The 27,122-nt window shown below is 40.6% G+C and overlaps 1 protein-coding gene across 1 annotated transcript in view; it reads right to left on the reverse strand.

The window, feature by feature from the left end:
* Positions 1–27,122, reverse strand: part of ccdc30 (coiled-coil domain containing 30) — a 161,813-nt gene that overhangs the window by 100,044 nt on the left and 34,647 nt on the right. Inside the window, exons 5-8 of the mRNA XM_048561449.2 lie at positions 25,431–25,520; positions 21,190–21,273; positions 19,006–19,159; positions 10,526–10,641 (exon numbers count right to left, since the gene is read on the reverse strand). Of these exons, the coding sequence (XP_048417406.2) occupies positions 10,526–10,641; positions 19,006–19,159; positions 21,190–21,273; positions 25,431–25,520 (444 nt within the window). The remainder of the gene's footprint in view (positions 1–10,525; positions 10,642–19,005; positions 19,160–21,189; positions 21,274–25,430; positions 25,521–27,122) is intronic.

A 27,122-nucleotide genomic window follows, 5' to 3' on the forward strand; every position in this document is an offset into this window, starting at 1 on the left:
TGTGATGGATATTCTAGTTCAGCTGGTTTCACAGTATTTCAGCATAATATTACAGCATCTGCAGTTCTTTTGATTTTTGTTTCATAACATTTCATATGGGTTAAAATGGCTAATGACTTTTAGCTCAGAAGTATTATGCAGGGAGCACCCTTAATTGATACAAAATGAGGTTCCTGTCCCTACCTTGGAGGAAATCCCACCCAAGAGAGCTGCTGGCCAGTATGATTGGTAATTGTGTACCCCCAGTGCTGGGAACTATTGAGATTCCAATGAATTCCTGAGGAAGAGGTGTTTGAAGTCAGGACTCAAAAGTAAATCTGGTTCTGGATGTGAGTTTGCTCGCTGAGCTGGAAGGTTAGTTTTCAGACGTTTCGTCACCATTCTAGGTAACATCATCCAATCTACCATCCCCTGAGAAAAAGAACAGGAAATGACATCACCAACCCAAGGAAACCTAACCAGATAAATAGAAAGCGGGACATAACACCAGCGCTTCGTCAGAGACTCACTGATGATGTTAACTAGAATGGTGACGAAACGTCTGAAAACTAACCTTCCAGCTCAGCGAGCAAACTCACATCCAGAACCTCAACCTGAGCTACAAATCTTCTCAAAACTCAGTAAATCTGGTTGTCTGGTCCTGGCTGGGAAGGCAGGGTTTGATAATTAGGGAAACAATGGGAAGGCCATTTCTGTATTTTGAGATGCCACCTTTAATTACAGCAGCAGGTGGCTGTAAAACTCAGCTCTTAATGTCACCTAGCTTGTGAATTCAATAAGAAAATTGAACATTAACAGGAAATTTAGCGAATCTAGACAAACATTAACACAAAGCTACAACTTTCCAATTATGTATCTGAATATTTCTTTGGAGCTTTGTTCCAGCCAGGAAACCATATAAATCTCAAGCAAAGCCATAAGTTGTTGGAGAAGTTCTGCAGGCCTGGCAGCATCTGTGAAGAATTAATGTTTTGGGTCCAGTGAACCTTCCTTGGAACACAGTTTGACGAAGGGTCACCGATCCCTAAACGTTAACTCTGATTTTTTTTCTTCTCAGATGCTGCCAGACCTGCTGAGCTTTTCTAGCAACTTCTGCTTTTGTTCCTGATTTACAGCATCTGCAATTCTTTTGGTTTTTATTAACCATGTATATCTCTCTTTACATTTTGCAAAAGAGGTTTGGTGAGCTGATACTTTCAGAATAATGCAACATAGTTAACATCCATCATATTTCCTTTAAAATAATTTCAAGAATAAGACAAAAGAATGCAAGTTTACAGCAATAGGAGATAAATTTAGAACAAGTACCAGAAAATCCTTCACACATTGCGTAATGAAGACAAAAGTCTTAGCTAATCTAGACAAACATTAACACAAAGCTGCAACTTTCCAATTATGCATCTGAATATTTCTTTGGAGCTTTGTACAGAGTGACAGTATTTCCTTGGAATAGGAAACCTCATTGAATTGATGGGCACCATGAGGCACCCACCAGTAAACATTTTTGAGCAATTCTCCCTAACTCTGCATACTCCAGTGGGTTTCCCATCTGGGAGCCTCGCAGCACATCTTGCCACAAAGATCCTATTATTGCATCCATAGATTTGGGAGCCTTTGTAATTAATTCATCTTCAGTATTAATCCTGTTGGATCTTTACAGGGTCTTGAATCTTTTTTGATAATCTCTAGCTGTAATACCGAAGACTTTTTATATTTTGTACGTCCACTTCTATCGCTTCATATTTCTAGATTTTTTCTCAGTTGTGACATTATTTTAAAAAACTTAATTTTCTGTATTCCTCCCCTCCATACTGTTGTAGAATTTGTATTACGTACTTGCCTTATAAAGCCTTATTAGGGTCAAAGTTCTTTACCAAGATCTTACCCTAGATGCCTCATTGTATCTTATTAGAAGTCTTCTATTCATTATCCATTTAGTTGCTCTTGAATATTAGCCAAAAACAATCAGTTGCTCCTCTTGTGTTGAACTTGGCCCTTTTAACGATGTAAACTTTGGTACTGGTTTACAGATCATCTTATCCTGATCATGAGAGTTATTTGGAAAGAAACTATTGTATTTTTTTGTGGAATAACTATATAAACATTTATAGCACAGAAAGATGCGATTTAGAGAATAAATTTGGAATAATCTAGCAGAGTACTGAGACAGGCACAATGGGCTAAATTTCAAAAATTCTCTGCTGTAAGCTTCTATGTCCTGTGTTAATATTTTGATTGTATTGATTGTAACGAGGTCTGCAAGGTTGACCTCATGGAATATGAGTTCTCTCATTGGCGATGTTAATCTGGTCCAATCAGGAAGCACTGGCAGACAGATAAGAACAGATGCATCAGGCATTTGATTCACTCTGAGAGCTGCCTCTGAGGGAGCAGCATTGCTGTCAAGGACTCCCCACATGTAAATAAAGGGTGACTTGGTGATGGGATACCAGCCTCTGTGGAGTTATTTCAGTGATGATGAAAGAAAAGCATGCTCCTAAAGAAATTCTGTCACAAATGCCACCTTTGAGGAAGAATAAGCATTTCTGGCATCATGTCATTATTTGGAAAGCTTTGACAAGTTTGATCCTGTCATCAAAGACAGGGCCCAGTATATGGAAAGAATGCATTTTTTTTTCTGGGCAAATAATTTTGGGGCTAATGAAAAGCATTAAGTAATTCTCCTGACAGCTTGTCAATCTGCAGCTTTCTTTGCTTGTTAGGAGCCCAACTTTCCCTGAGGCACGAGATTCTAAAATGTTTCAAGACTGACAACTTGATTAAGGAATATAACAATGCTAAGTTCCTTTAATTCTGAGATGTTATTGGTTTTACTCAATAATTTGACGGCAGAGTAATCCATGTTGAGACTTTAGGTTAAGAACACTGGAACAGGCATATGACTTTTGTTTAACTCTTAATGAGACAGAGGGCATTTGGTATGTGGGATTAATGATGTAACCATACAAAAGCTGAAGCGCAACTGGACTTCAAATTAACACTACAACTAGCTTTATCACTGGAAAATATAGCAAATGGAGCTAAAAGAAACAGCCTACAGATTCACTAGCTATCACTAGCTATCAAACCATCCTGGTTCCTATTGGATTTTAGGGCTACTCCTCATGTAGCTACATGGATAGCTCCAGTAGAGTTGCTAAAGGGGAGAACATCTCTTCCTGGACCTGGGGAGGGTGAATGATATCGGGAACGCCAATGCCAGACACAAGACTGCACTAAGTGTGAGAGACTGTTTACTTCAGAGGATGAAGTTTGGTGTGGGAGCCATGGGAATAGGCTGGCATGGGTAAGAGACTTGGTTGATTCAAGGTCAGGTCCAGTGAGGTATAAAGTTTTGGTAAGTGCAACGGCCTTGAACAAGCACAAGGACCAAATGAAAGCTGAAACTGGCAAACGAATCTGAGATAGATACGGTGGATACTATCAGCTCAACACCTTTGTTGCCTGAAGGGGAGAATGATTTTTTTTCTGATATGCTCTGGGTGCAAGAGTTGAGCTCCTATCCATATCAAAGGCAGGTTTGGAGGAATGTAACCCAGTGTTAAACATCCCAGGAGGGGCTACAAAAAAGAACTGGCCTATGTCCTCAGACCCAGAGGTTGAGTGATGTAGTGATGGTAATGAGGTCAGCCAGGTGGACCACATAGAACGAGTTCTCTCATTGGAGATGTTAATCTTGTCCAGTCAGGGAGCTCTGGCTGATGGGTAAAAACAGGAATGTCCGAAATCTGGTTCACTGACGGAGCTGGATCAGTGTCCAGGACTCTCCATATGTGAGAAAAGATTGACTTGGTATCGGGATATTAGCCTCTGGAGTTATTTCAGTGATCCCATCAGTTACATGCCCTGTTTCCATTTCTAGTTAGCTATCTGGGCACTTAACATTATCAAGTCAAGATCTAAATGATCTCTCATTTTATCTCTATTCTGCCAGTTAAGACAGCAGCCACCACATTCACTGTTTCATAAACTAATCTGCATGGGCATTGTTAATTAAGTTAGGTTAAGTAAATTACACACCAGTATAATGCTTCAGGTGGGACATATGTTCTCAGTTCTTCACACAGTAATCCACTCTTTCTTTTGCTTTGAATCAGTGGTCTGTATAAGACTTACAAAATTATTTGTTTGTTTCATGCTGCTGCAGTAGTAAATTGGGATTAACTCCTTGAGAACTATATTCACCAATTTCTTCAACTTTCCTTAAGTCATCCATATTTTGAGTAACACTCCTTAGTTTGGCCTTGTGCATTTTGAACTCATCTCCAGCAATTTATTGGGCAGCAGTTGCCATAGTGGTACAGTGTCCTAGTTGAGGAAAACTTCTAGTATGCTTGATTTTTAATCGTCTTTCTCTTAATTGATTTTGTTCATCTATATTTATTTCTCTCTGCTTGCTCTCCTCCCTGCCTCACGAGTTCAAATCTACCAATGTCCTATTTATTCTGTTCTGCAAAGATTTTTGTCACCAAATGGTTATAGAAAATACCCTGTCCATCTGAGCATTTCCCTAGCACTGCTCCTAAACTTCACCTCCTGTCTTTAGTATAAAGCTCCCCTTTCTGCACCATCACCTCAGCCATAATTTGATGCATCATTGATGTATTTGTTTTTTTTTCACCAACTTGTTTTAATGCAGACAACAATCCTGAAATCTGCAAAATCTCTCTGCAAGATGCAGATGAAGAGAAATATTTTTCCTCTGAAAGGGTCAGAGGTTTGTGGAACTCATTTCCCCAGAGAATGTGAAAGCAGAGTTATTGAATATTTTTAAGATGGAGATGGATTTTTTTTGATGAATAAATGAGTCAGAGTTTTGCCAGATATTCAGGAAATGGAGTTTAGACTGCAATCAAATCGGCAATGATTTCATCCAGTGGTCGCTTAAGGGACTGCAGGCCAACTTCTGCTCCTTATTTGCACTATTGTATATTCATATAAGACAACTAGCTTGCTCTTCTGTGTCACTGGTTCCAGAAGAACCAGAATTTATGACCATGTCACTTCCTTTCCAGAAAGGAAAACATGTAACCTTGGAGCTAAATGCCAGTCAGTGTGAGCAACTTCAGGAAACAAAGGGAGTGAATGGGTAAGTGTTTTTTTTAAAGGAAAGGAATAAGTCTAAGTTAACAATTATCTTTTTCTTATGCTTCCCATTGGGGAAGTGGTCAGTCACTCCCTTGTCACTCTTACGCACCTTTTCTCAGCCAATTCTGGTCGTTTTCATTATTTCCACTGGAATCATGTCAAATTGGTGAAAATAGCCATAAATATTCTACCGATTTGATTAGCATCACTTGTGCAAGGAAATACCAGTGGAAATAAAATCATATTTCCATTGAGGCCACGTCACAATGGCAGTGACATCATAGTGCAACTGTTAAATATCTTCATGAGTGGCACTGATACAACTCAGTGGTTTTCAAATTTTCTTTTATAGGATCTGTGCTCAATTCTGAAGGACAAAGTCTCCCATCTCAAGGGAAACATCACAATAACTACCTGTAACATTTTCATCAGCGTACAGCAACAGAAATAAGTTAATACAGAAATCTGAGGATCCCACTTAGGAAGCCCTTTCCAGGTCCCCATTTTAAAACTATGGATGTGATTTTCACCCCTCCCTGGAGGTGGTGTGAAAGGTGGCAAGAAGGTCCATGGACAAATTTCTCAACTCACCAGCAATTCAAGGCCTACGTGGTCAATTAAAATTAGCTTTATCACCTGATCTCCTCCCCCACTCATCTGCACTGCTGGTGAGTAAGAAAGGAGTCTAGTTGACTGGGAAACCATGGCGGCTTGCCTGGAAGTTGAAGAGGGAGCCTCCAAATGCTCCAATTTGGGACCAATAAGAGGCAGGAGTGTGGCCTTTGAAAGTCAAACCCCTGCTCTTGCTACAGATCTCCTGAATGCCATCTCCCACAAAACTGCAAGATGAAGAAGTAAGGAATGCATTCTTGCCACAGGATGCCCTGCGAGTAACCTTGACCCGATGGGCTTTGGAATCCAGAGCTTCTGGCCTCCACTTGGCCAAGAGCATCTGTAGGTGCAGGCAGCTACTATTGAGGCCTTAATAAGCTGATTGGCAGGTGATCCAGTGAGTTATCTCACCATTGGAGGGCAACATGTTAGATACTACATAAAATGCTCTCACATGCTCGTGGAGAGAAAAAGGGTAATCACATCCTATGTCATGGCCATTGAGTGATACTGTATGATTCTAGTAAAGTTTAAACTCACGCAAGCTGGAAGAACACCTCATTTACCGCTTGGGGACCCTGTAGCCCTCCAGACTCCATGTCGAGTTCAACAATTTTAGGGCCTGAACTCTCCCATATCCCAGCCCCTACCCCAAATGCCAGGCCTTGTTATCACATAGATTGCCATTACACACTAGCTTTTGTAGGCCACTAACAGTTATTCAACCTCTTAGCCATATCATTCTCAACTCCTTTATATGTCCAACTGTTCTCTCACTTTGGGGTCTACGTCCACCTATTGTTTACTCCTTACTCCCTCCCTCCGCCACTCTATCTTCTGCATATAAAGCAACATTTTCCTAGCTGCCATCAGTTCTGAGGAAAGGTCACTGGGCCCAAAATGTTAACTGATTTTTCTTCACATATGTTGCCAGACTTGCTAAGCTTTTCAGGCAAATTCTGTATTTGTTCATTGTTTAAATTCATACCAGTGGGCTGACATAGCAAAATATTCTTTAAAAGTATTGGGAATTCTACAGCATCAGTTATCTAAATTTTTGATGACGTCAGCTTTCTTGTTCCCCTACTCAAAAGGATCTCCTGAAGATGCTGCCTTGTGTTGAGTTGCTGACCCACTGATGCTACCTATTCTTCATTATTATGTACATCAAATTTTTATTTGGACATAGTCTTATCATCAAGAATTAGTAGGCTACTTGGACGAGGCAAATGTCACAGCTTAGCCCAATTTTGACCTCCCCAGATATTCAATGCTCTGGGTAGAATTTTCCAGATGGAATGTCCCTCCCTAATGTATAAAGAGTCAATGGGGCACACGTCTTGTCTCTCGCTCAAAAGTGATGGAATACTCCCTATTTGCCTGGATGAGTGCAGCCCCAACATTACTCCAGAAGCTTGACACCATTTGGGGCAAAGCAGCCTGCTTGATTGAAGCTACATCCACAAGCAACCACTCCCTCCACCACCAACGTTCACTGGCAACAGTGTGTACTATGTACAAAATGCACAGCAGAAATTCACCAAAGATCCTCAGGCAGCACCTTCCAAACCCATAACCACTTCCACTTAGAAGGATAAGGGCAGCAGACATATGGGAACATGGCCACCTCTGAGTTCTCCCAGTCACTCACCATCCTGACTTGAAATATTTTGGCGTTCCTTCACCGTCACTGGTTCAAACCCCTACAATTCCCATGCTAATGCCATTGTGGGTCAACCCACAGCAGGAGGACTGCAGCAGTTCAAAAAGGCAGCTTCCCACTGCCTTCTCAAGGGCAACGAGGGATGGGCAAGAAATGCTGGCTAGCTTGCAACACCCACATCCCACAAAAGTGAATACAAAAAAAAGTTCCACCTCCAATATCTGTTGTCGTATCTGATTGATTGCATTGCCAGTGATAGGCTAGGAGTGAGACTACAAGCAGCGCCCAGATCCTAACTCCTGGAGTGCAGTTCCAGATCAGTGTAGGCCATCTCAGGATGGTTGAGGTTAGTCCTAAGAGAAGGGGAACATGGTGGGAACAGTAGGGTGGGGTTCTTGATGAAGAAGATGGTTGATAGAAGCACCAACAGCAGAAGACTTTGGATGGGGCACTTGATGCCAAAAAAGAGCCCTTAAAAGAAGCGTCCACCTCCTCTGTGCCCCAAGCCCAAGAAGAGTGACCTGGCTGGCTTTCTACCTGCCCTGGACTCCTCCTACCAACCTCGAAATTTAAGTCAGGTGAGAAGAAGCCCTATGTACCTCAGTGGGGCTGGGGAGGCTGCCCTACGATTTACCAGCTCTCTGAAAAATTTGAGTTTGAGTATGCAAAGTGCAGTGGGAAGGCTGTCAAGGGAAATTTATGCTCCCAGCCTTGCCCAATAACAAATCTAAATCTTCTGACACGGTCCATAAAATTCTGCCACTGCATTTTCCCACTAATCACTAGAATCAGGAATCAGAACCTTTGCACTCAGAATTTACCTTTATGAAATATAAACAGGTTGCAGTAATTATCCAGAAAGACTCTCCTTCATCCCTGGATTTCTTTTCCAAGCATGACTCAGTTAGTTGCACTGGAGATAACATATCCCCCTCTAAGACCGAGGGTTCAAATCTCCCATTGCAGGACTTGATAGCCATTGATGAAGTGTTTATAACATGGACAGACATGTTGATTATCAACCTGTAAATCAATACAATATACCAACATCAGGCAGTAAAAGCAGGAGATCCCCTGGTCAGCCATGCTTGGTGCATGGTGGTGCCTCTCAAGCTAAAGCCACTAGTGACAGGCTGGCAACCTGTTCCAGAAAGAAAACTAGCTATAGAAACAGACATAAGCATATGCATGATCATGAAATGTGAGGCTGGATGAACACAGCAGGCCCAGCAGCATCTCAGGAGCACAAAAGCTGACGTTTCGGGCCTAGACCCTTCATCAGAGAGCTCTCTGATGAAGGGTCTAGGCCCGAAATGTCAGCTTTTGTGCTCCTGAGATGCTGCTGGGCCTGCTGTGTTCATCCAGCCTCACGTTTCATTATCTTGGATTCTCCAGCATCTGCAGTTCCCATTATCACACATAAGCATATGCATTGTCGGTCTCATGCCTCACCTGGGAAAGCCCCTAAGTCTAATTACACCACAACATTCATGATATATATATCTGACCTATTTGTATTTTCTCCCAACAGTGTTATGTATCACCGCTAAAACAGCACAAAATACCTACTATCACTTAAAACTCATTTACGGCTATGATCTCAAAGGCATTCTGTTTCCAAATTAGCATCATTTTCAAGGGAATTTTGGTCTGGAGTTATGAAAGGGTAGATTGTCTCCCCCTTCGTTGTTGAAGTTGGGGGAGATGGGGTTCAGAGCAAATGGTCTCAACAGGATTTGTCTAATTTTCCTTTTCATTAAGTTAATTGGAATAAAACCCAGGCTGGTCTTATAAAGAGCATGCAATTTATCTCAGTCCCAAATGATGGGAGCTGAATATCCACCCTGAAATGCTTATTAAATATAATAAACCAAGTGTCTCTATTGTTGCCTTTTGCCTCTAATTTCTATCCCCAGAAACTTCTTGTTTATCCTTGTTCTTTCAAAGTTAAAAGAATATACACTCCACGTACAACATTCCTCCTTCCTGCAACTTCACTAGACTATCACATCGTCTCCTTCTTCAACCTAAGCTCGGATTTTTGTAGGGTTGAAATGAGTCTGCAGCGATTTAAGAATGGCAAGTGGGACCCAATTCTGGGACTTTCACTCCCTTTCCTACCACGTTCAATTATCACCAGTTCAGTCAGTAGATCATTCACTCCATGCCAAACTAGCTGACTACATAGCAGGGGCATATATCTCTTCAGTGGATTCAAGCTAGCATCTCCGTGATGCATGGTTAGATGAACTCCAAGGTGTTAAGAACCAGAGACTAGAACCAAGAACGTTTTAAAAGCAGATTTCAAAAGGCCATCGAAAGGCCTCATCTCCTATATTTCAAATCAAGGCCAATTCATGCCTCCCAAACCCCACTCCCAAATCTCCTTTGCACCTGTACCAATTCAATGCCAACTCAAGGTCTCCAATGGCCCCTTCTACTTTCCATACCAATACATGACCCTTCCAAGTCCATTCACCCAGAATACACTATAAGCAAAACCCCAAAAACCCTGTAGTAACATTAGCATGTATGCAACTGCTTGCAAAGTAAACATCCATTCATAATTCTTAGCGAAAAGAACTGGTGTTCCTATAATCCTATAAACGTTTCCATTAAACAGATTACTAAAGTTTAAGAACATGAATTTTAATCACCTCATACCTCTTAATCTTGTACAAATAAAATTGAGGAATTGTTTACTAATATCACAGTTTAATAAAAAAAACTTCTTGCAGTCACACAAAGACGTCAAAAAAACAAAGTTGACAGTTCTCTAAAGGACCAGTCTCATTAAAGGAATAAATCAGTGAAGTCTGTTTACACAGCTGATGAAACTCCACCACTCTGGGAGCCCACAGCGTCTCTGAAGTGTTTACTTTGTGGGCTTCCTGTGTGATGTCTGCCCTGCTTGCTGCAGGTTAAATAAAACTGGATGGGTTTTAAGGTTCTTAAATTGCCTTTAATTGGTTTACAAAGGGACAGAAAGGACATCCACAAGCTTTTCTGGCCCAGATTTAATGGACCAGAGGCGGTGATCCCCATCCACCACCCAGCTACCTCCAAACCAGCCTCCGGGCAGGGCACTACGTTCTGCTCAGTATAGTCAATATTGTGACTACATTGATGCAAGCTACTTACCACTTCTAAAAGGGATTTCCGTTCTGAGTCTAATGATCGCACACGCTCACGTAGCGCTAGGATTTCTTCATCCAATTTGCTGTTCTGTTCTTTGGCTTTATCTAGTTCCATGAAGTCTGTGAAGAAAAGGAGGAGATTTGAATCTTTTCTGGGCAATTCCTTCTCTTCTATTTTCTCTTTGGTGGGTTCTTCCTTTTCCTTGAGCTTTTCTTCTAGCTTTCTCTCTAGACTTCCCTTTCGCTTTTCCTCTAGCTTTTCTTCTTGCTTTTCCTCTTCTACAGGTTTCTTCTCTTCTACAGGCAATTCCTGCTTGTCTAAACTCAAGTCCTTCCCTTTTGGGATTAATTTTTTGTGTTTTTTACCAAGTTTCTTGGTTTTTATTGTCACTTCCTTTCTTACAGGCTGTTTTTCCTCAGTTAAATCTGGATTGTCCATAATTCAGCTAGGAATTGCACATTGCCCCGAAATATATTCACTAGTGTGTCAGGGAAAAAGAATATTTTTGGGTAACTTTTGGACCATCATTAGCCTGATGTTTGCCTTCAGCCATTTGGCTGTGGGTAGCCAACACTTAACAAGGTGCTGTTTCAAAAGCCCTTGCTGCCTTCAACGAACACAACCAACATGCAGCTGTGAGGTCATGCTTTATGATGCAAACGTGTTCTTTCTCTTTTTTTTTTGAAGACTGCTTACATTTCAGGTTGTGTCCTTCGAACACAGAATGGTTGTGTTCAATTGTGAGTGCATATATGAGTCTGTATGCTCAGTTATGAGTATTTTTTAAATTGATAGATGAACCATGTGAACCCATTTGATAACTACACCTGCACCATAGTTTTAAGAGAAAAATGATGTGTCCTTTTACTTATCTGTCTTGGCAATGTATGGTCAACTCCATGTCACTAGATAATTGTGCTATCAACAAAACCAAAGAGGTATGCCTTATTTAATCAACTTCTGATTTTCTTCTCAGAACAATTAACCCTGCCATCTCTGTTCCTCATATGAAGGCAATGAACCTTACTGAGCTAACCTTGAATCAGCAAGGAAGATCCGAGTCCAAAGATGAGAACAATCAGAATGCACAAACCACCAGCAATATAAAGTGAAATTTCAGGGAGTTCAGAGGCCTGAGGCACATCAAAAAATGAGTCAGGAGGATTGAAAGGTTGAATAATGCAGTGATTGGAACAGTTGGGGAAGCTTTACGGATGGTAATGATCACAGGGGTTGGTGAAGTGGGTATCCAGCAGGTAAACACAGAAGTGATTAACTTCTTACCGATGTTGTTTTTCTTTATCCTGTTTCTAAAACACTGAAACATCGAGGTTAACTGCAATGTCCTCACTATTGGTTCAACTGAGATGATAGTTTTACATAAATAAACAAAAACATTTGGAATGATACTTTATTAACCTACCTGACCATTTCCTTATCGGATTGATCACCAATTATTATATTTTGCCATTAAAGCCCAAAGCACATCAATAGCTGGGTCTGACTGGTTTGAAGGTTGGGGCCAGAAAATAGTGCCCCAACATTCCTAAAAAGAGCCCAGTAGATTTAAAACAAGACAACATGAGAGATCTCTATAAACAATGGGCAAAGGATGAGGTAAGCAGTTTTTAAATGCTTCATAAAGTCAATAGTTCTGGAACCTCTGGCATGTTTACACTACTTTATGATGAAATGAAACTGAAGAGTTCTACACATTGTGAAGGCCATTCTAAATGGCATTAAAGAGTTGCATCCTGGACAGTCACATGGAAAGTTGCCTCTGCAAGGGAGAATGGAATTGAAAGTTTACAAAAATATCACTTCCCAAATGGACAGATTTATCACTTGACTACTAATGTACAAGATTTTCTAAGTAAAAGATAAAGTTTTTAAGCAGTGGTTTCACAGGCTGTTAACAGTTGAGGCCAGTTCATGATGTCAATGTAATTCTAAGCTTAAACTTTAGAAATTAAGTTTAGAGAAATCAAGTTTATTTTTTATAAAGCTCATGAGTCACGAGATCATAGTTCGAGAGAAGCTATAGCTCCAACATATTATACTACTGATGTCAAAAGATATTATCCAAACAGTAAATTATCAATCTTGCAATCATGCTGTAGGAAGGTACTCAACAGATAGACTCTATTTTAGATAAAGGGATAGCTCAAAATTTCTTGTTTTCCTTATACTCTATATCTCATAAAGTATCATTTTAGATCAATTATTAGGCTTTTTTGAAGGTGGTAACACAGCACAAATGATATCTTTCCACCAAGGTTTGGCACTTTTTAAATTAGAAAAAAATTCCATCACTTTCCCCATCCCTCAAGTGTGAATCCAAATCTTCCCCTGCTCCAACCTATCTCTGTTCATGCTCTGTTTTGAGATTACTTTGGCTAGGAGACTCAATCTCTGCTTTTACAACCTTGTTCCCTCTGTTGAATACACAACTTTCCAGTATAGTCACCAAGTCAGCTTACATTGTAAATGGTTCTCCACTTACCCCAATCTCAAAAATCTATCCTCAACCATAGAATCTTCGATTTCCCTTTCCTCAAAGTCGTGGAAAATGCTTACATAGGAAAAGTATTGTGGATGCTGGAAATCTGAAGCAAACACAGAAAACACTGCATAAACTCATCAGGTCTGGCAGCATCTATGGAGAAAGAAACAGTAAATTTTTCAAGCCCAGTATGATACTGAAGTATTGAAGCAGAGTATACTAGACTCAAAATGTTAACTGTTTCCATTTCCACAGGTGCTGCCAGGCCTGCTGAGTTTCTCCAGCATTTGTGTGTTTGTTCCTTGAAATATGCTATTATCTTCCAAATCATTTTCTACATTTGTATCTTTCCAATAAGATATCTGCCCTCGCCAAAGCACTGAAACAGTCTTTATCAAATCATAATCTCTCTTCCAATGGTAACACAGTGTGGAGCTGCAGGAACACAGCAAGCCAGGCAGCATCAGAGGAGCAAGAAAGCTGACATTTCGAGTTGGGAATTTTCTTCAGAAAAAAAAAGGGTCCCAACCCAAAACGTCAGCTTTCCTGCTCCTCTGATGCTGCCTGGCCTGCTATGTTCCTCCAACTCGACAATGTGTTATCTCAGACTCCAATATCGGTAGTTCTTACAGCAGGCCAAGCAGCATCTCAGGAGCACAAAAGCTGACATTTCAGGCCTAGACCCTTCATCAGAGAGGGTGTTGGGGAGAAGGAACTGGAATAAATAGGGAGAGAGGGGGAGGCGGACCAAAGATGGAGAGAAAACAAGATAGGTAGAGAGGAGAGTATAGGTGAGGAGGTAGGGAGGGGATAGGTCAGCCCAGGGAAGATAGACAGGTCAAGGAGGCGGGAAGAGGTGGTAGGTAGGAAATGGAGGTGCGGCTTGAGGTGGGAGGAAGGGATGGGTGAGAGGAAGAACAGGTTAGGAAAGCAGAGACAGGCTGGGCTGGTTTTGGGATGCAGTGGGGGGAGGGGATGAGCTGGGCTGGTTTTGTGAAGTTCTGAGACAGAGTATACTGGACTCAAAATGTTAACTGTTTCCATTTCCACAGGTGCTGCCAGGCCTGCTGAGTTTCATTTTCACAAAACCAGCCCAGCTCGTCCCCTCCCCCAACTGCATCCCAAAACCAGCCCAGCCTGTCTCTGCTTTCCTAACCTGTTCTTCCTCTCACCCATCCCTTCCTCCCACCTCAAGTCGCAGCTCCATTTCCTACATACCACCTCATCCCACCTCCTTGACCTGTCCATCTTCCCTGGACTGACCTATCCCCTCCCTACCTCCTCACCTATACTCTCCTCTCTACCTATCGTTTTCTCTCCATCTTCGGTCCGCCTCCCCCTCTCTCCCTATTTATTCCAGTTCCCTCTCCCCATCCCCCTCTCTGATGAAGGGTCTAGGCCCGAAACGTCAGCTTTTGTGCTCCTGAGATGCTGCTTGGCCTGCTGTGTTCATCCAGCTCCACACTTTGTTATCTTGGAATTCTCCAGCATCTGCAGTTCCCATTATCATCGGTAGTTCTTACAATCGCTTTTCCAATGGTGATGCCCAATCCATCTTGTTCTTCTCAAACAGTATGCAACAATCACTATGGTTGATTGACCCCACCATCTTTCTATAGCATCTCTTTTCTATTGTCCAGCACAATGGGAGTGCCTTTGATTTCACTCAAAGTTGTCCAGTTTTAATGACAGCACTTCATGTATTGGCTGGTCTTCCCATTCTTTAATCTTTGCCCAACTTATTGCCCAAGAATGGATCTTTTCCCTCCCCCACCCCAAATACTCCTCTTTATTCTGCTCCTCAAAGACTTTATTAATGGACATGGCGTCAGCTTCCACCCATACAAGCCTAACACCTAGCTATACCTCTCCACATCTGTCTTGATTTCCTCACTGCATTTGAGAAGCCATTGGGAAAGCCTTAGGCTAAATAGCTACTTCTGCTCTATACTTAACATAACATATGGGCTTCAATATTGTTAAGTGAATGAAAAGTTAATGGATAAGTTGAAATAGACATGATAACGAAATAAAGCCTGTAATTTTATTGCCTCGGCCAGTAAAAGGCCAAATTGGAAAAAGGAATGCTTATTAGAATCATGTATTTAGCCATCATTTAAAGATATAAGAGGTTGACTTTCATTGACCAGCAAACAATTGCTGGATGATCGTACAGTATGACAATCAGCAGCAATATTTTGTGTCTGTGTGTAAGCAGAGTTGTGGTATGATGGTGGTATTGGCCAGACGCCGGGTTGGAATGCAGGAACTAACCTAAGCAGTTGTATGCATGAAGTGAGTGTTGCACAAAAAAAAGTCAACTTTAAAGCCAGCTGGTACAAAAATTGCTGTAAATGAATAAGGCCACATTTAAATCCTACAAAAGTGCAAGTCACACATACTGAGATAACAAATTGTAGAGCTGGATGAACACAGCAGGCCAAGCAGCACCAGAGGAGTTTCTCCAGCATCGGCAGTTCCTACCATCTCAAAGTCACACATACTGCTCTCTGCCAACTTAGACACCTCTTCCTTCAGCATTTTGATCTCCTGACAAGCAGTCTGAAGAGTTGTGTCTGAATGACAGAGAATACACAGCCAAATATTTTATGGTTTACAATATATGAAGATAAACTAATAAAACTTGTACAAGGAAAACGCCCAAGAAACTTGGAGATTATTCTTCTTTCTTTCCCCATCTCTCCTGAATATGACAAGATTGATCCAATCGCCTTTCAATATCTCACCCAGGTATTCACATTTTGTGTATGAGCACTGATATCATGAAGCAAGTAGGTACCTTCTGGAATTGGGGACAATCGGCACAATGTGCAAATAACCCATGTCCATTGACTGCAAGGCAACTTTGCTGAATAAAGGTTTCAGGACTTGTGACATTAACTCTGCTTTCTCTCCACAGATGCTGCCACACCTGCTGAGTTTATCCAGCAAATACCATATTCACAGTTCTTTGTTTTAATCCACCAACTTTGTGCTGTCTTCTGACTTAAATGGTTTCAGTGTCTAGTCAGTGCTAACTATGACATTGATTGGCTCCATACAGCTGGGAGCACAAAAAAGAATCTTGTTAGCATCAGTTAGTTTGTCCGTATTGTGTAAAGCTGGCCAGCAGCTCTTAAAAGGAGTGCATTTCAGATGGAGTACATGCCGGTGACTATACAAGTGAATCTGACCCGGGAAATAGTGAAGAATGGCACAACATGAAGAGAGGTACTCTGAATTTGCACAGCAGGGCTCGGTAGAGGATGTAGCAGGTAGAAGAGATGTTTTGTATCTAACGATAGGCAGCCAAGATACCGTCCAGGCACACGCTCAAAAGTCAAAGTGAGTAACTAGCCACGAAGGTCAGTGCCAGCAATGAAACTCTGAAAATGCGGATGCTGTTCCAAAAAAAGTTTAATTACCTCACTTGGATGCTCTTCAAACCTCTTTTCCATTCTCACCCCATTTTGAAGATTGGAAATTACCATGATCCAAGAGTGTGAGGCAGAGGAAATTGGTGGGTACAGGGTTAGTAGAAAGCTGTTGAATGTGCTGTTTAAACTGCCGTGTATTTAAAAGAAAACTAATACTTTTGACTTAGGGTTTCTCAAAGCAGCAATCTGACCTCAAGGCTAGTTTAGTCATGCCCACCGTTATTAGAAAAAAAAATGAGGATTTCAAGGGACCTTGCAGCTGTTAGCACTCAGTCTCAGCTCTAAGGCAGCTGGCCTAAGTGCTGCATTCTTCAGCCAGGCCTTTTAAATCTAGAGTTGTTCTAGGTCATCTAATAAGGCCATCTAAAGTCTCCTCCACCAGACGTCAGCCGATAAAAGCACATGGAAAACAAACATTAAGAGGGTTGACTTGACTTTTCTATGCAATATAACATGAGATCATTTATAAACTTCTCTTGTAATGCTTATTTTGTGATTTACGTTTATTCTGCAATGTGGCCAAATAAACAATGCATAGTGATGGAAACAAAACAAGGTGTAGGCTGTTGGTGATTGGAAATTGGGGTTGAGATTACTGGTATTGCATTCAACTGACTTCCCAATGGACTGCCTTGTTATAGAGGGACTATCTAGCATGCTTCCTATCCTTCTCATATTCAAAGAGCACATCAGCTCTTTGATATGCAGCCGGTAGCAAGCGCAATCTCCTCCTAATTGAGGCTGCACATCCTATAGGAGACCACCACAAATCTGACACCACTTTTCTGAGTACTGCTAGGCTCTTGATGAGTGGTTCAGCAGCAGAAATATGTCAATGATGTGTTCCATCACATTGCACGTGGCAGCATGGTTTTCATTGTACATTAGTTGTGTAAGCATGCATGTGTTGAGTAACAGTTAATAGTTAAAAGCCCCTGTAACCATCTTTATGGTTTGCCACCCTGATTCAACTGTAGCAGAATAAACACATGACCATTGTACCTATTTTTTTCTATTGCACACTGTGCATTCATTTAAGAAAATGGGTCATTTAATACTTTGAATGTAGTTGTGTACACTTGGGAACTTAAAAAGGCTGATTTGGGTGTGGGAACCTTGGGTCGCATGGACATTGTGCAGCTTAGAGGGAATAGTAAACACTACACTGCCAAGATACTAGGCATTGACGTACTTATGTAACGCTAACACTCACTCAGTAGGTGGATTTCAAGCGAGTGGAATTACTCTTCTGGTTCCAATTTAGGACTCAATTGACACTGGCAAAATTTATGGACATGTAGTCGAAGGCATCGTACACTGTGGCAAAGTGTGCAATCAAAGAGAATGTGCTTGCACACCCCCTTTGCTCGTCTCCAGCAAGGGAGGATGAAATATAGACAAAAAATCACTCAAAGTGCTGCTTTTCTCAGATTTAGTTTTAAAGTTTTACTGTCTTTATGAAGTGTTCTTTGATTGCACCTAAAAAGCATGTAGTCAGTGTGAATGAAGGCCCCATCAAAGCTGAAAGTTTCATCGTGTTACTTCATCTTGAGTTGCTGATCAGTGTGGAAAACTAATTAAGCTATTTGGTAACTTGGAAATATCAAATCTGATTTTTTGCTTTCGGAATCTGCAAAATAACTATCTCTTTTTAAAAGAATCTGCAAGTTGATTGTTTGATTGAAATAAATCTGTTTCAGGAAAATAAAGCTGAATTATCAATTTTTCCTGGATTTTGAACATTGTTTTATTTATTCATGGGAATGTGGGTGTTGCTGGCTAAGCTGGAATCCCTAAACACACTAACTAAATGGATTGCCAGTCCATTTCAGAGAACAGATAAAAGTCAACCACATTGCTGAGAGCCGAGAGTGACATGTAAGCCAAATCAGGCAAGAATGACAGATTTCCTTCCCTAAAGGGCATTGGTGAACCTGATAGGGTTTTACAACAAACAATTGATAATACCAACATGGTCAACATTAGGCTAGCTTTTAATTCCAGTTTGTTTTATTGAATTCAAATTTCATCATTTGCCAGGTGGGATTCAAAACCATATCTCCAGAACATTAGCACTGGGTTCTAGATTATTATTTCTGTGCATTAGCACAATGTCACTGTTTCCACCTAGAAGGAATTGTTACTCATGTAAATTAAAGCAGATAACACTGAGTTTGATTTGTTGTTCAATCCAGCCTGTAGGTAAAATATCAGAAATGGGCATCAAAATAAGCTTGACATTGGAATTTGAATTCTTGGCAGTTTCTAAACTGTGGAATGTGACTGTATTTAAAGCAGCTAAGTTAAATGTTGACAAAAAGTTGTCACACTATCCCTGCTAAACAGAGGAAAATATCTATTGATGTGACTATTCGGGGTAGAGAAAGGCTGTGGTCTAACAATTAATTATGAAAGGTTGTCGTTATCATGAAAAGGCTTTTTGTTTTGTCAAGTGTCTTATTAACGATTCTCTCCAATGCTGCCAATGTCAATGCCATTAGAACTAAAAGAGTTGATAAAGAAATAGTTTAATCATCACTCACCATTACTACTATGAACTTTTCTCTCCACATCCAGTTCATCTGTCAGTCGACGGATTTCCTCATGTGCCATCTGTAATCGTCCTGCTGCCTCATCTAGATCCCTCTCTGCTCGTTCCCGTAGCTTCCTCTCTTTCTCCAGGTCCTCTTCATGGGTCTGTAGTGTTAACAAGAGCAAGAAGTCAAAAATGAACAATGAAATGTATGAGAGAGCCCATGGTCTGCTGATAAGAGGGAATTGACACAGAATGAAGGACAAGGTGCAGTGAAAACCTGGGTGACCTCACAGAATACCAAATATCAGCAGCAGTCTGACATTAGAGTACTGAACCTTTATTTTGCAGTTTGAAATTCTACCTTATGGAGGCAGGTCAGTTACTAATTAATCTGATTCATTTTCTGTTAACCAAACTTTGTGACCAAGTAAAGAATGCTTATGGTGTAAGTCAAATACATACTTATTTTCGGCAGCTGGTTTTTGCACCTATAATTTTTGGGTCACGCATGGGAAAACATAAAGAATAAAGCTTCTTGATGTCCAACTCAACAAGTTTCCACTCATGATTACTAACCAATGAATCCAAATAAACCCTGGTGGGAGTGTGGAAATTGGCATAGAGTGATTTTGGAATTAGTTGGAATGTCAACTCCACTGTGAATACTCTACATTACATGGAAGTATTTTTCTTGTCAACCTGTTCACAGAAGTTATTGCGCACTTTTGAAGTAGGTGGGACTTGAATGTCATGCCACAACAGCCCCTTCTCCACTACATGGAAAAGGGTAATCTGGATGAAATACATTCAAGCTTTTAGGACCTAGGCAATAACGTTTAAAGAGATTAGGGGAGAAAATTAGGAGGAAAAAGAAAATAGCAAATGCCATGGACATTCTGTAACACGAATCAGTGAATTATTGTTTACTTTGTGAGTTTTGAATCTCAGATCATACTACCATAGGGAGGCAGATAATTGATGTAAAATAAGTAACTTTAACTTTTCATCTCAAATTCAAAAAAAGTAACTCTCTCTTCTTTTCAGAGATATGTGTGCACCATGAGTTCAACTTAATCAGAGAAAGTACGCATGTAATATTTGTAGAAATGTAACAACTGGAATATTGAAACCGTAGATGCATACAGTAGTATTTATCATAGCATTAAATAATAGAGTTGAGACATTAACCCTGTCTTCAATTATTCAGTACTAGTGTCAGACTGGCACTCTTTGTCTGTCAGGGAAAGAGGAGGTAAGAGGGAGTTAAAAGGAAGTGAGAAGTTCCATACATGCAGAATCTGGTCACTGCAGAAGACATGCTGGAGACCTGGTAAGTGGTGTTAATACAGCTGGAGTTCCAGGGCAGTCCAAATCTCAGACAGAGCAAGGCAGATCAAAGATCCACACAGCGTCCCATAAAATGGTGTAATTGAAAGAGGCACACTTGAAGTTTGTACATAAAACCAACCAGATAGTGGCAAATAATTGCTGGCCTTTGTACCATTTGATTTCATTCTTTATAGCTCCATCAAGCTGTTTCTTAAATCAGATATTACATAGATATTAGGATATTATTAAATATCCTAGTCTTACACAGCATTCTCAGCTATTCATTTCAGCAGATGAACTCCCAATAGCTCTATTTAGGACTTTCAACATAATGAACAATGTCTACTAGACTTGAGCAAAGGAAAGATTTAAGAAATGCTTGGTCAAGGTTAGGTTTAAGGAACTGGTAAGAATCCAAAGTGGGGCAGTAAGAGGTTGCACCACCCTCCCCACTCCCACACACCCTAGCAGGCAAGTTGCTCCATTTGATTAGTCAGGAAGGTTGCTATTCTTGTCGCCTGCCAAAAACAGGTTAATCATGGCAGTGGTGTGAAGTAGCTTTTAAGTGGTTGTTAATTGGCTCCTTAAGGCCTTAATTGGTAGTGTGTGTGGAACACGAACCATGGGCTTTTCAGCCCAGAATTTAATTTCCAAAGTGGTTGGAAGAAAGTGGGCATCTTCCCAGTTCCAATCCACCCAAATAGCAGCCCTTCCTGCAACCTTCCCTGCCACAGCTGAAAGGGAAAGATTCCACTAAAGATGTTAGTACTGCATGTGTGCCTTTTGCTGCCTTGCTCTGTGCAGATGTAGCCAGTAATTATAGGTACAGCCTGGCTACGGGCAGAGAGTAAGGGGGACATACGGCTATGTCTTTGGAGACGCTGTGCGTCTGCTGACGAATCCCAAATAGCTTCTTCCATGGACTCGCAGGTTCTGATAAAGGATCCTTTGAAAGAATACAGTTAAAAAATTACAATTTAAAGTGAAAAAACAAAGGAAAAAGCTAGAAGTACAACTAATGATTAAACAATAGAAAGAACATTAAAATAAAAACATAGGTAGAGTTCAAACTCAAGATTCAGTTAACTCCTTGAAGTGAATCAATGCAGCAACATGGCTGAATTGACTTTTCTGCAAATCTCATCTTTATTTAGAATAGAAATCTGCTGTCATTCTCTTTTGCAGGCTAAGGGATAATTACAATGCAGTTCCAAAGGCCCACTTCTTAATGCCTCTATTGATTTTGGAACAGGGTGATTACTGCCTGACCCTCCATAGGCAAGAACTCATACTAATTAAATGGAAAAAGATTGCAGAACTCTGCAGTACACTGGTTGTGCTGGTACATGAATCACAAAGAAGTTAATATACAGATACATTAAATGAATTGTAAGGCAAACGAAATTGTAAGGACAATGGAATATAAAAGTAGAGACGTTTTACTGCAACGGTACAGCGCTTTGTAGAGACTGCATCCACAGTATCTTGTACAGTATTAATCTCCTTATTTGGCAAAGGACATAGTTAGAAGCAGTTCAGAGAAGGTTCACTCAAACCAGTTCTGTGATGACAGAGTTAGCCTAGGAGAAAAGGTTGGATAGGTTAGGCTTATAACCATTCACATTTGAAAGAATGAAAGATGGCTTGATTGAAACATACAAGATCCTGAGGGGAATTAACAGGTTGGATACTGGGGGTAATGTTTCCTCTTGTGATGGAGACTAGGACTAGGGGACAGAGTTTAAGAATAAGAGATTTCCTTTTAAAGCAGACATGAAAATAAATATTTTCTCTCAAAGAGTGGTTAGTTTTTGGAATTCTCTTCCCAAAGAGTAGTGAAGGCAGACTTATTGAAGGCAGAGTTACATAGATTTTTAGTACACAAGGGAGTCAGGGTCTACAGGGACAAACAGACAGAAATGTGTAGTTCAGGCCACAACCAGATCAGACATTATCTTATTTAATGATAGAGCAGGTTCAAACCACCGAATGGCCTAATCCTGCTGCTAAATTCTATGTTCCCTTAAAAGTCAATAATCCATTGAGTTTAATATATCTTAAAATATTATTATTCACAGTCTGCTGATTTGTTATGCAATACCAACATTTTAACAACTGCAGCTTTACATTTTGCTCAAATCTGTGGAAGATTTTACCCTTCCGAGGTAATCTGAGAAAGACCTGTCACTTTTCCAGACCAACCATGATAGCCACAGGCCCATTAGACCTGTTGTTCAGTATGACTGGACAGTCAAAAAAATTCCTGACATATCCATATAAGAAGAACAAGCCTCAGGTGATATATGATAGGGTTCAGCTTCATGGCTCATTACATCCACACAAATATAGACTACCCAAGAACACACATCTTACACCAATATCCTATCCATCTTATTCTGCTCAATGTGAACAGGCCAAATAGTTGAGCAAATTGCTACATCCAATTTTGAACATGTTTTCCACTTAAATGGTAAAAAATTCCTTCAAAGGTGCAAAGATCATTCCACATTAATAGAAATGCAGTATCCTTGTATTCATTTGATATTGCTAGTGTCTTCACCAATGTACCACTCAAAGAAGCCACAGAAATTTGCATTGAAGCAATCTAGACCAACCAGCATTCACTGAACTTACAAACTCAGGAGCTTGCCCAATTGAGTTCAGGAATCCCAATTGAGCCATGGGATTCCCGTTTGCCCAGCTCTCGCAAACATCGATGCTGAGTTCCTTGAGAAATGCGTCCTTGGTGGATTGACATCTAACCTCCTATACCTGTCACACATCTAATCCGTCGATGGTACATTTTCTATATTTGAATCCACTTGGATTTCCTTATATTTCTTAATGGGCTCCATTCTGCACTCAAGTTCAGTTTGAAATGAGGCAATCAAATGAGCTTCTTTTGTGATGTCCTAGTTAAGAAATTGCCTGGGTTTTTTAGCATTATAGAATCCCTACTATGTGGAAACAGGCGCTTCAGCCCAACAAGACCACACCAACCCACCCAGACCCATCCCATTGTAACCTAACTAACCTACACATGCCCGAATACTACTGGCAATTGACCAATCGACCTATCCTGCACATCTTTGGATCTTTCTCTTCTCCTGTTTGTCGTAAACCTACCTTCATTGATCAATACACATGTTCCACGCGGTTTAAGTTTAGCCTTATCAGCAACATTGTAAATAGGCCCTAAGACTTTGTTCACTGTGCAAACTTCATACTGATAGGGTGCATCAAAGCTATTCCAAAGGATAATGGTAATCCTGATCAAATCTTTTCTCACTGGGTATTGCAAAAACTTACAAATAAATCAAAGGACCGACAGTCTAAAAGTGCCCAGTCTACCACAGGTTACCTACAGTTAAAATCTGAGCAACAAGTGATGCTAGATGTTTCATGCTGCTACAATGCAGTAGCTAATTGGGTGCTGTCATCAAGCGAAAAAGATGTTCTACATATCGCACAGATGTGGTATGTGAATTTCATTAACTGTGTAATATGCTAGGCATATAGGCAGAACATCTCAAAGACTGGCTGATCACATCAAACAGCATTGCTTTTACCCAATTCGGCCACTCTGGTAAAACCCAAAACATTGTTTACTATGTACAAAAACAGAAGTTGCTGGAAAAGCTCAGCAGGTCTGATTGTGTCTGGGAAGAAAAATCAGAATTAACATTTTGGGTCCGGTAACCCTTCATCAGAAGCTGCCAGACCTGAGTTTTTCCAGCAATTTCTGTTTTTGTCCCTGATTTGCAGCATCTGTAATTCTTTCGGTTTTTATTGTTTACTGTGTGGTGTGATTCCGCAATTAGCCAACTTTAACTGAACAACCCTGAGTATGTGGAGAATTACAGTGGCAACCAATTGCCAATGTGCAGGATTGTCAGTCAGGCTCATAGTCTGACATACTTGTGTGTGTTTGAAGTTGTGTGTATTAATGCACAGTGCCCTCTTCTTTGTAGATGGAAAGAATCTGTATGCTCTGTGGTAGTGACTTCTACAGATTCACAACACTTTGAGAAAAGTCATTTCTCCTCGTGTCTGTTTTCAATCTGCTACCCCCATCCTAAAACTATGACTTCTCTTTCAGATTGCCCCATAAAAGGAATCATTCTATTTGCATCAACTTTGTCGATCCCTTTGAGCACCTGAATTAGATCTCTTCTCATTCTTCTAAACTCTAAAGAATTTAGGCCTAAGCTGCTCATTCTCTCTTGATAAGGTAAGCCCCTCATTTCTGGAATCAACTTAGTAAATGGATTAATGATGTGTATTTTACAGTGAGAAGAATGGTAATACAGTGAAAAGTTTTTGCACTGTTGCCAAGAATAACAAAATAAAATACAACTCCTAGAGTCCGTCTGTCCTGAGCCATTTCATCATCAATGTCACCTGCATCACCACTCCTCTTCCACTGACCCACCGCCATCTACACCAGACCCAAACTATGTTGCCACTCTTCAAGAGCCATCATTTGCCGTTGGGCTGATATTCTTCTGCCACTGCCTTGCCACCACCTCTGCCAGACCCACGAACATCAGAGTTGCATCTTTTGCCACTCGGTTCACCTCGTTCATGTCACCGTGATGCCCTTTCATCACCACATCGCTACTGCCAGCGCCAGACCCAATAACAATGAAATGGCCACTCCTCAGGCACCATCTTTCGCCTCTGGGCCTACTTTGTCTACATCACCTTTGCCAATGCAGAAGCTGCCAATTTCGATGCCAGGTCCTGTGCTCACTCCAGAAAAGTAAATAGGGGATCACTTGAGTCCTTACTGGGCTCAATTTAGTGAATGTCTTTTGAATAGCTTCCAATGTGGCGAAATCCCTCAAGTAAGGGGAGCGAAACTCTTTGAAAAACTCAAGGTGCAGTCTCATTCAAGTCTTTTATAGTTGTAGCAACACTTAAGCTTTAGTACGGCGTCTTATCAAATTACTGCAGAAATTCAGATATACATTTACAGGATCCATATTATCCACTTTGCTTGTTACATCTTCAAAGAATAAAGTGTGTCTTTTTTCAGCAACACAAAAGTATAATTCTTGCACAGGACTGTGGGGCAATATTTCCTGTGAATTTCTAATTTACCTTTGCCATGGTTTCCTTGGTGTGCTGCATGGACTCCCGCTGCTGTTTCAATTCCTCTTCCAGGGTTTGCCGCATTTGGTCCAACTCCTCCTAAGAGCAAGATAAAATGTGAATGACATGTGACTTTGTTAGACTAAATCACCAGCAAAAGCAAACACTGCTAATCAATCAGGGCTTTATTATGAATGTCTTTCCTTGTACAGTCAATGATTAAAGCTTCAGTATTGTTCACGTTCCTAATCAGTCAGTTAATGTGGATTCATTGCTAACTTTTGTCCCTTTACAAGCATTTTGCCATTACCTGTTCAATTTAGCGATCCCACAGTGCAAACCACGTTACAAAATATGCAACATCTCTGTAACAAAAGGTACAAAAATGTAACTCAAGTACATGAATGTGTATACTTCCATTGATTGAAGTCAACTTTGTTCATTTCCATTACCCATGGAGGATGGAGGCATCTCTTCTCTGCTGAATAATGGTGATTCTGCTGCCCAGAGTGAACAGGTTACAATGTGATAACAATAATAATAATACTAATATGTAATAATAAGCAAGCTGTGATGCTAGAAGGCAAAGTAGGAAATACAATGAATTGTGGTAAATAGCTTACAGTGAATGGAGCTCATACCGTCTTAGTAATTTACAATAGTAACAAGAGGAAGATATATCCCAAACGCATCAAGCCATTAACAAAACACCACTAATGGTCAATAGTTAGTACAGAACTGCAGTATTACTTAAAGAAGACACATTTTGTCAGTTTTAGCACATCAGTATACATACAAAAACACCAAAACAAAGCAGAATAACATTTCATACCACATAAGAAGAGAATGCTGATTGGCAAACAGACTATTTTTGTACAGGAAAATGTACCATGAGATACTGACAGTTAATTGCAAAGAACAAAATACCAAAGTTGCTGGGAAAATTCAGCAGCAAGAAAGCAGAGTTCATCTTCAGAATGGGACACTTCTAGCATCCTCAACTCTTTGTTTAATCTTAAACTAAACAGGTAGATTCTTATTGGTCGAGTCATTGCCGTGAGGAACGTACTATAGAATATCTGTCATCAATTTTGTTATTTTGAAGCAGGTGGAAAGTTTATATTTGATTTTTTTCTGACCACAAAGAACAGGACCCTGTGTACTAATATATGTGGCTTCTAGTACATGGAAATTTTTTTCTTTATTCATTCACAGGGTGAGGGCGTAGCTGGCTAAGCAGGACTTATTGCCCATCCCTAATTGCCCAGAGGGCAGTTAAGAGTCAACAACATTGCTGTGGTTCTGGAGTCACACGTAGGCCAGACCAAGTAAGAATGGCAGTTTCCTTCCCTAAAGGACATTACTGAACCAGATGGGTTTTTCCAACAATCAACAACGGATTCGTGGTCATCATTAGATTCTTAATTCCAGGTATTTATTGAATTCAAATTCCACCATCTACCACGGTGGGATTCAAATCCAGGTCCCCAGAATGTTATCTGGGTCTCTGGATTAACGGTCCAGCGATAATACCACCTGACCATCACCTCCCACTAAATGTGTCACACTGCCAAGACTGACTGACATCTTCAATTCAATGTTACTATAATTCTTTGCACTTTCAAGAATATTTAGCAAATGTTCTCCAAACACAAAATCACATCCAATTTTGGGAACTGTATTCTGAGTTTTGCAAGCATG

Source organism: Stegostoma tigrinum, chromosome 28 (genome assembly GCF_030684315.1).
Source record: "Stegostoma tigrinum isolate sSteTig4 chromosome 28, sSteTig4.hap1, whole genome shotgun sequence".
Taxonomy (NCBI): domain Eukaryota; kingdom Metazoa; phylum Chordata; class Chondrichthyes; order Orectolobiformes; family Stegostomatidae; genus Stegostoma; species Stegostoma tigrinum.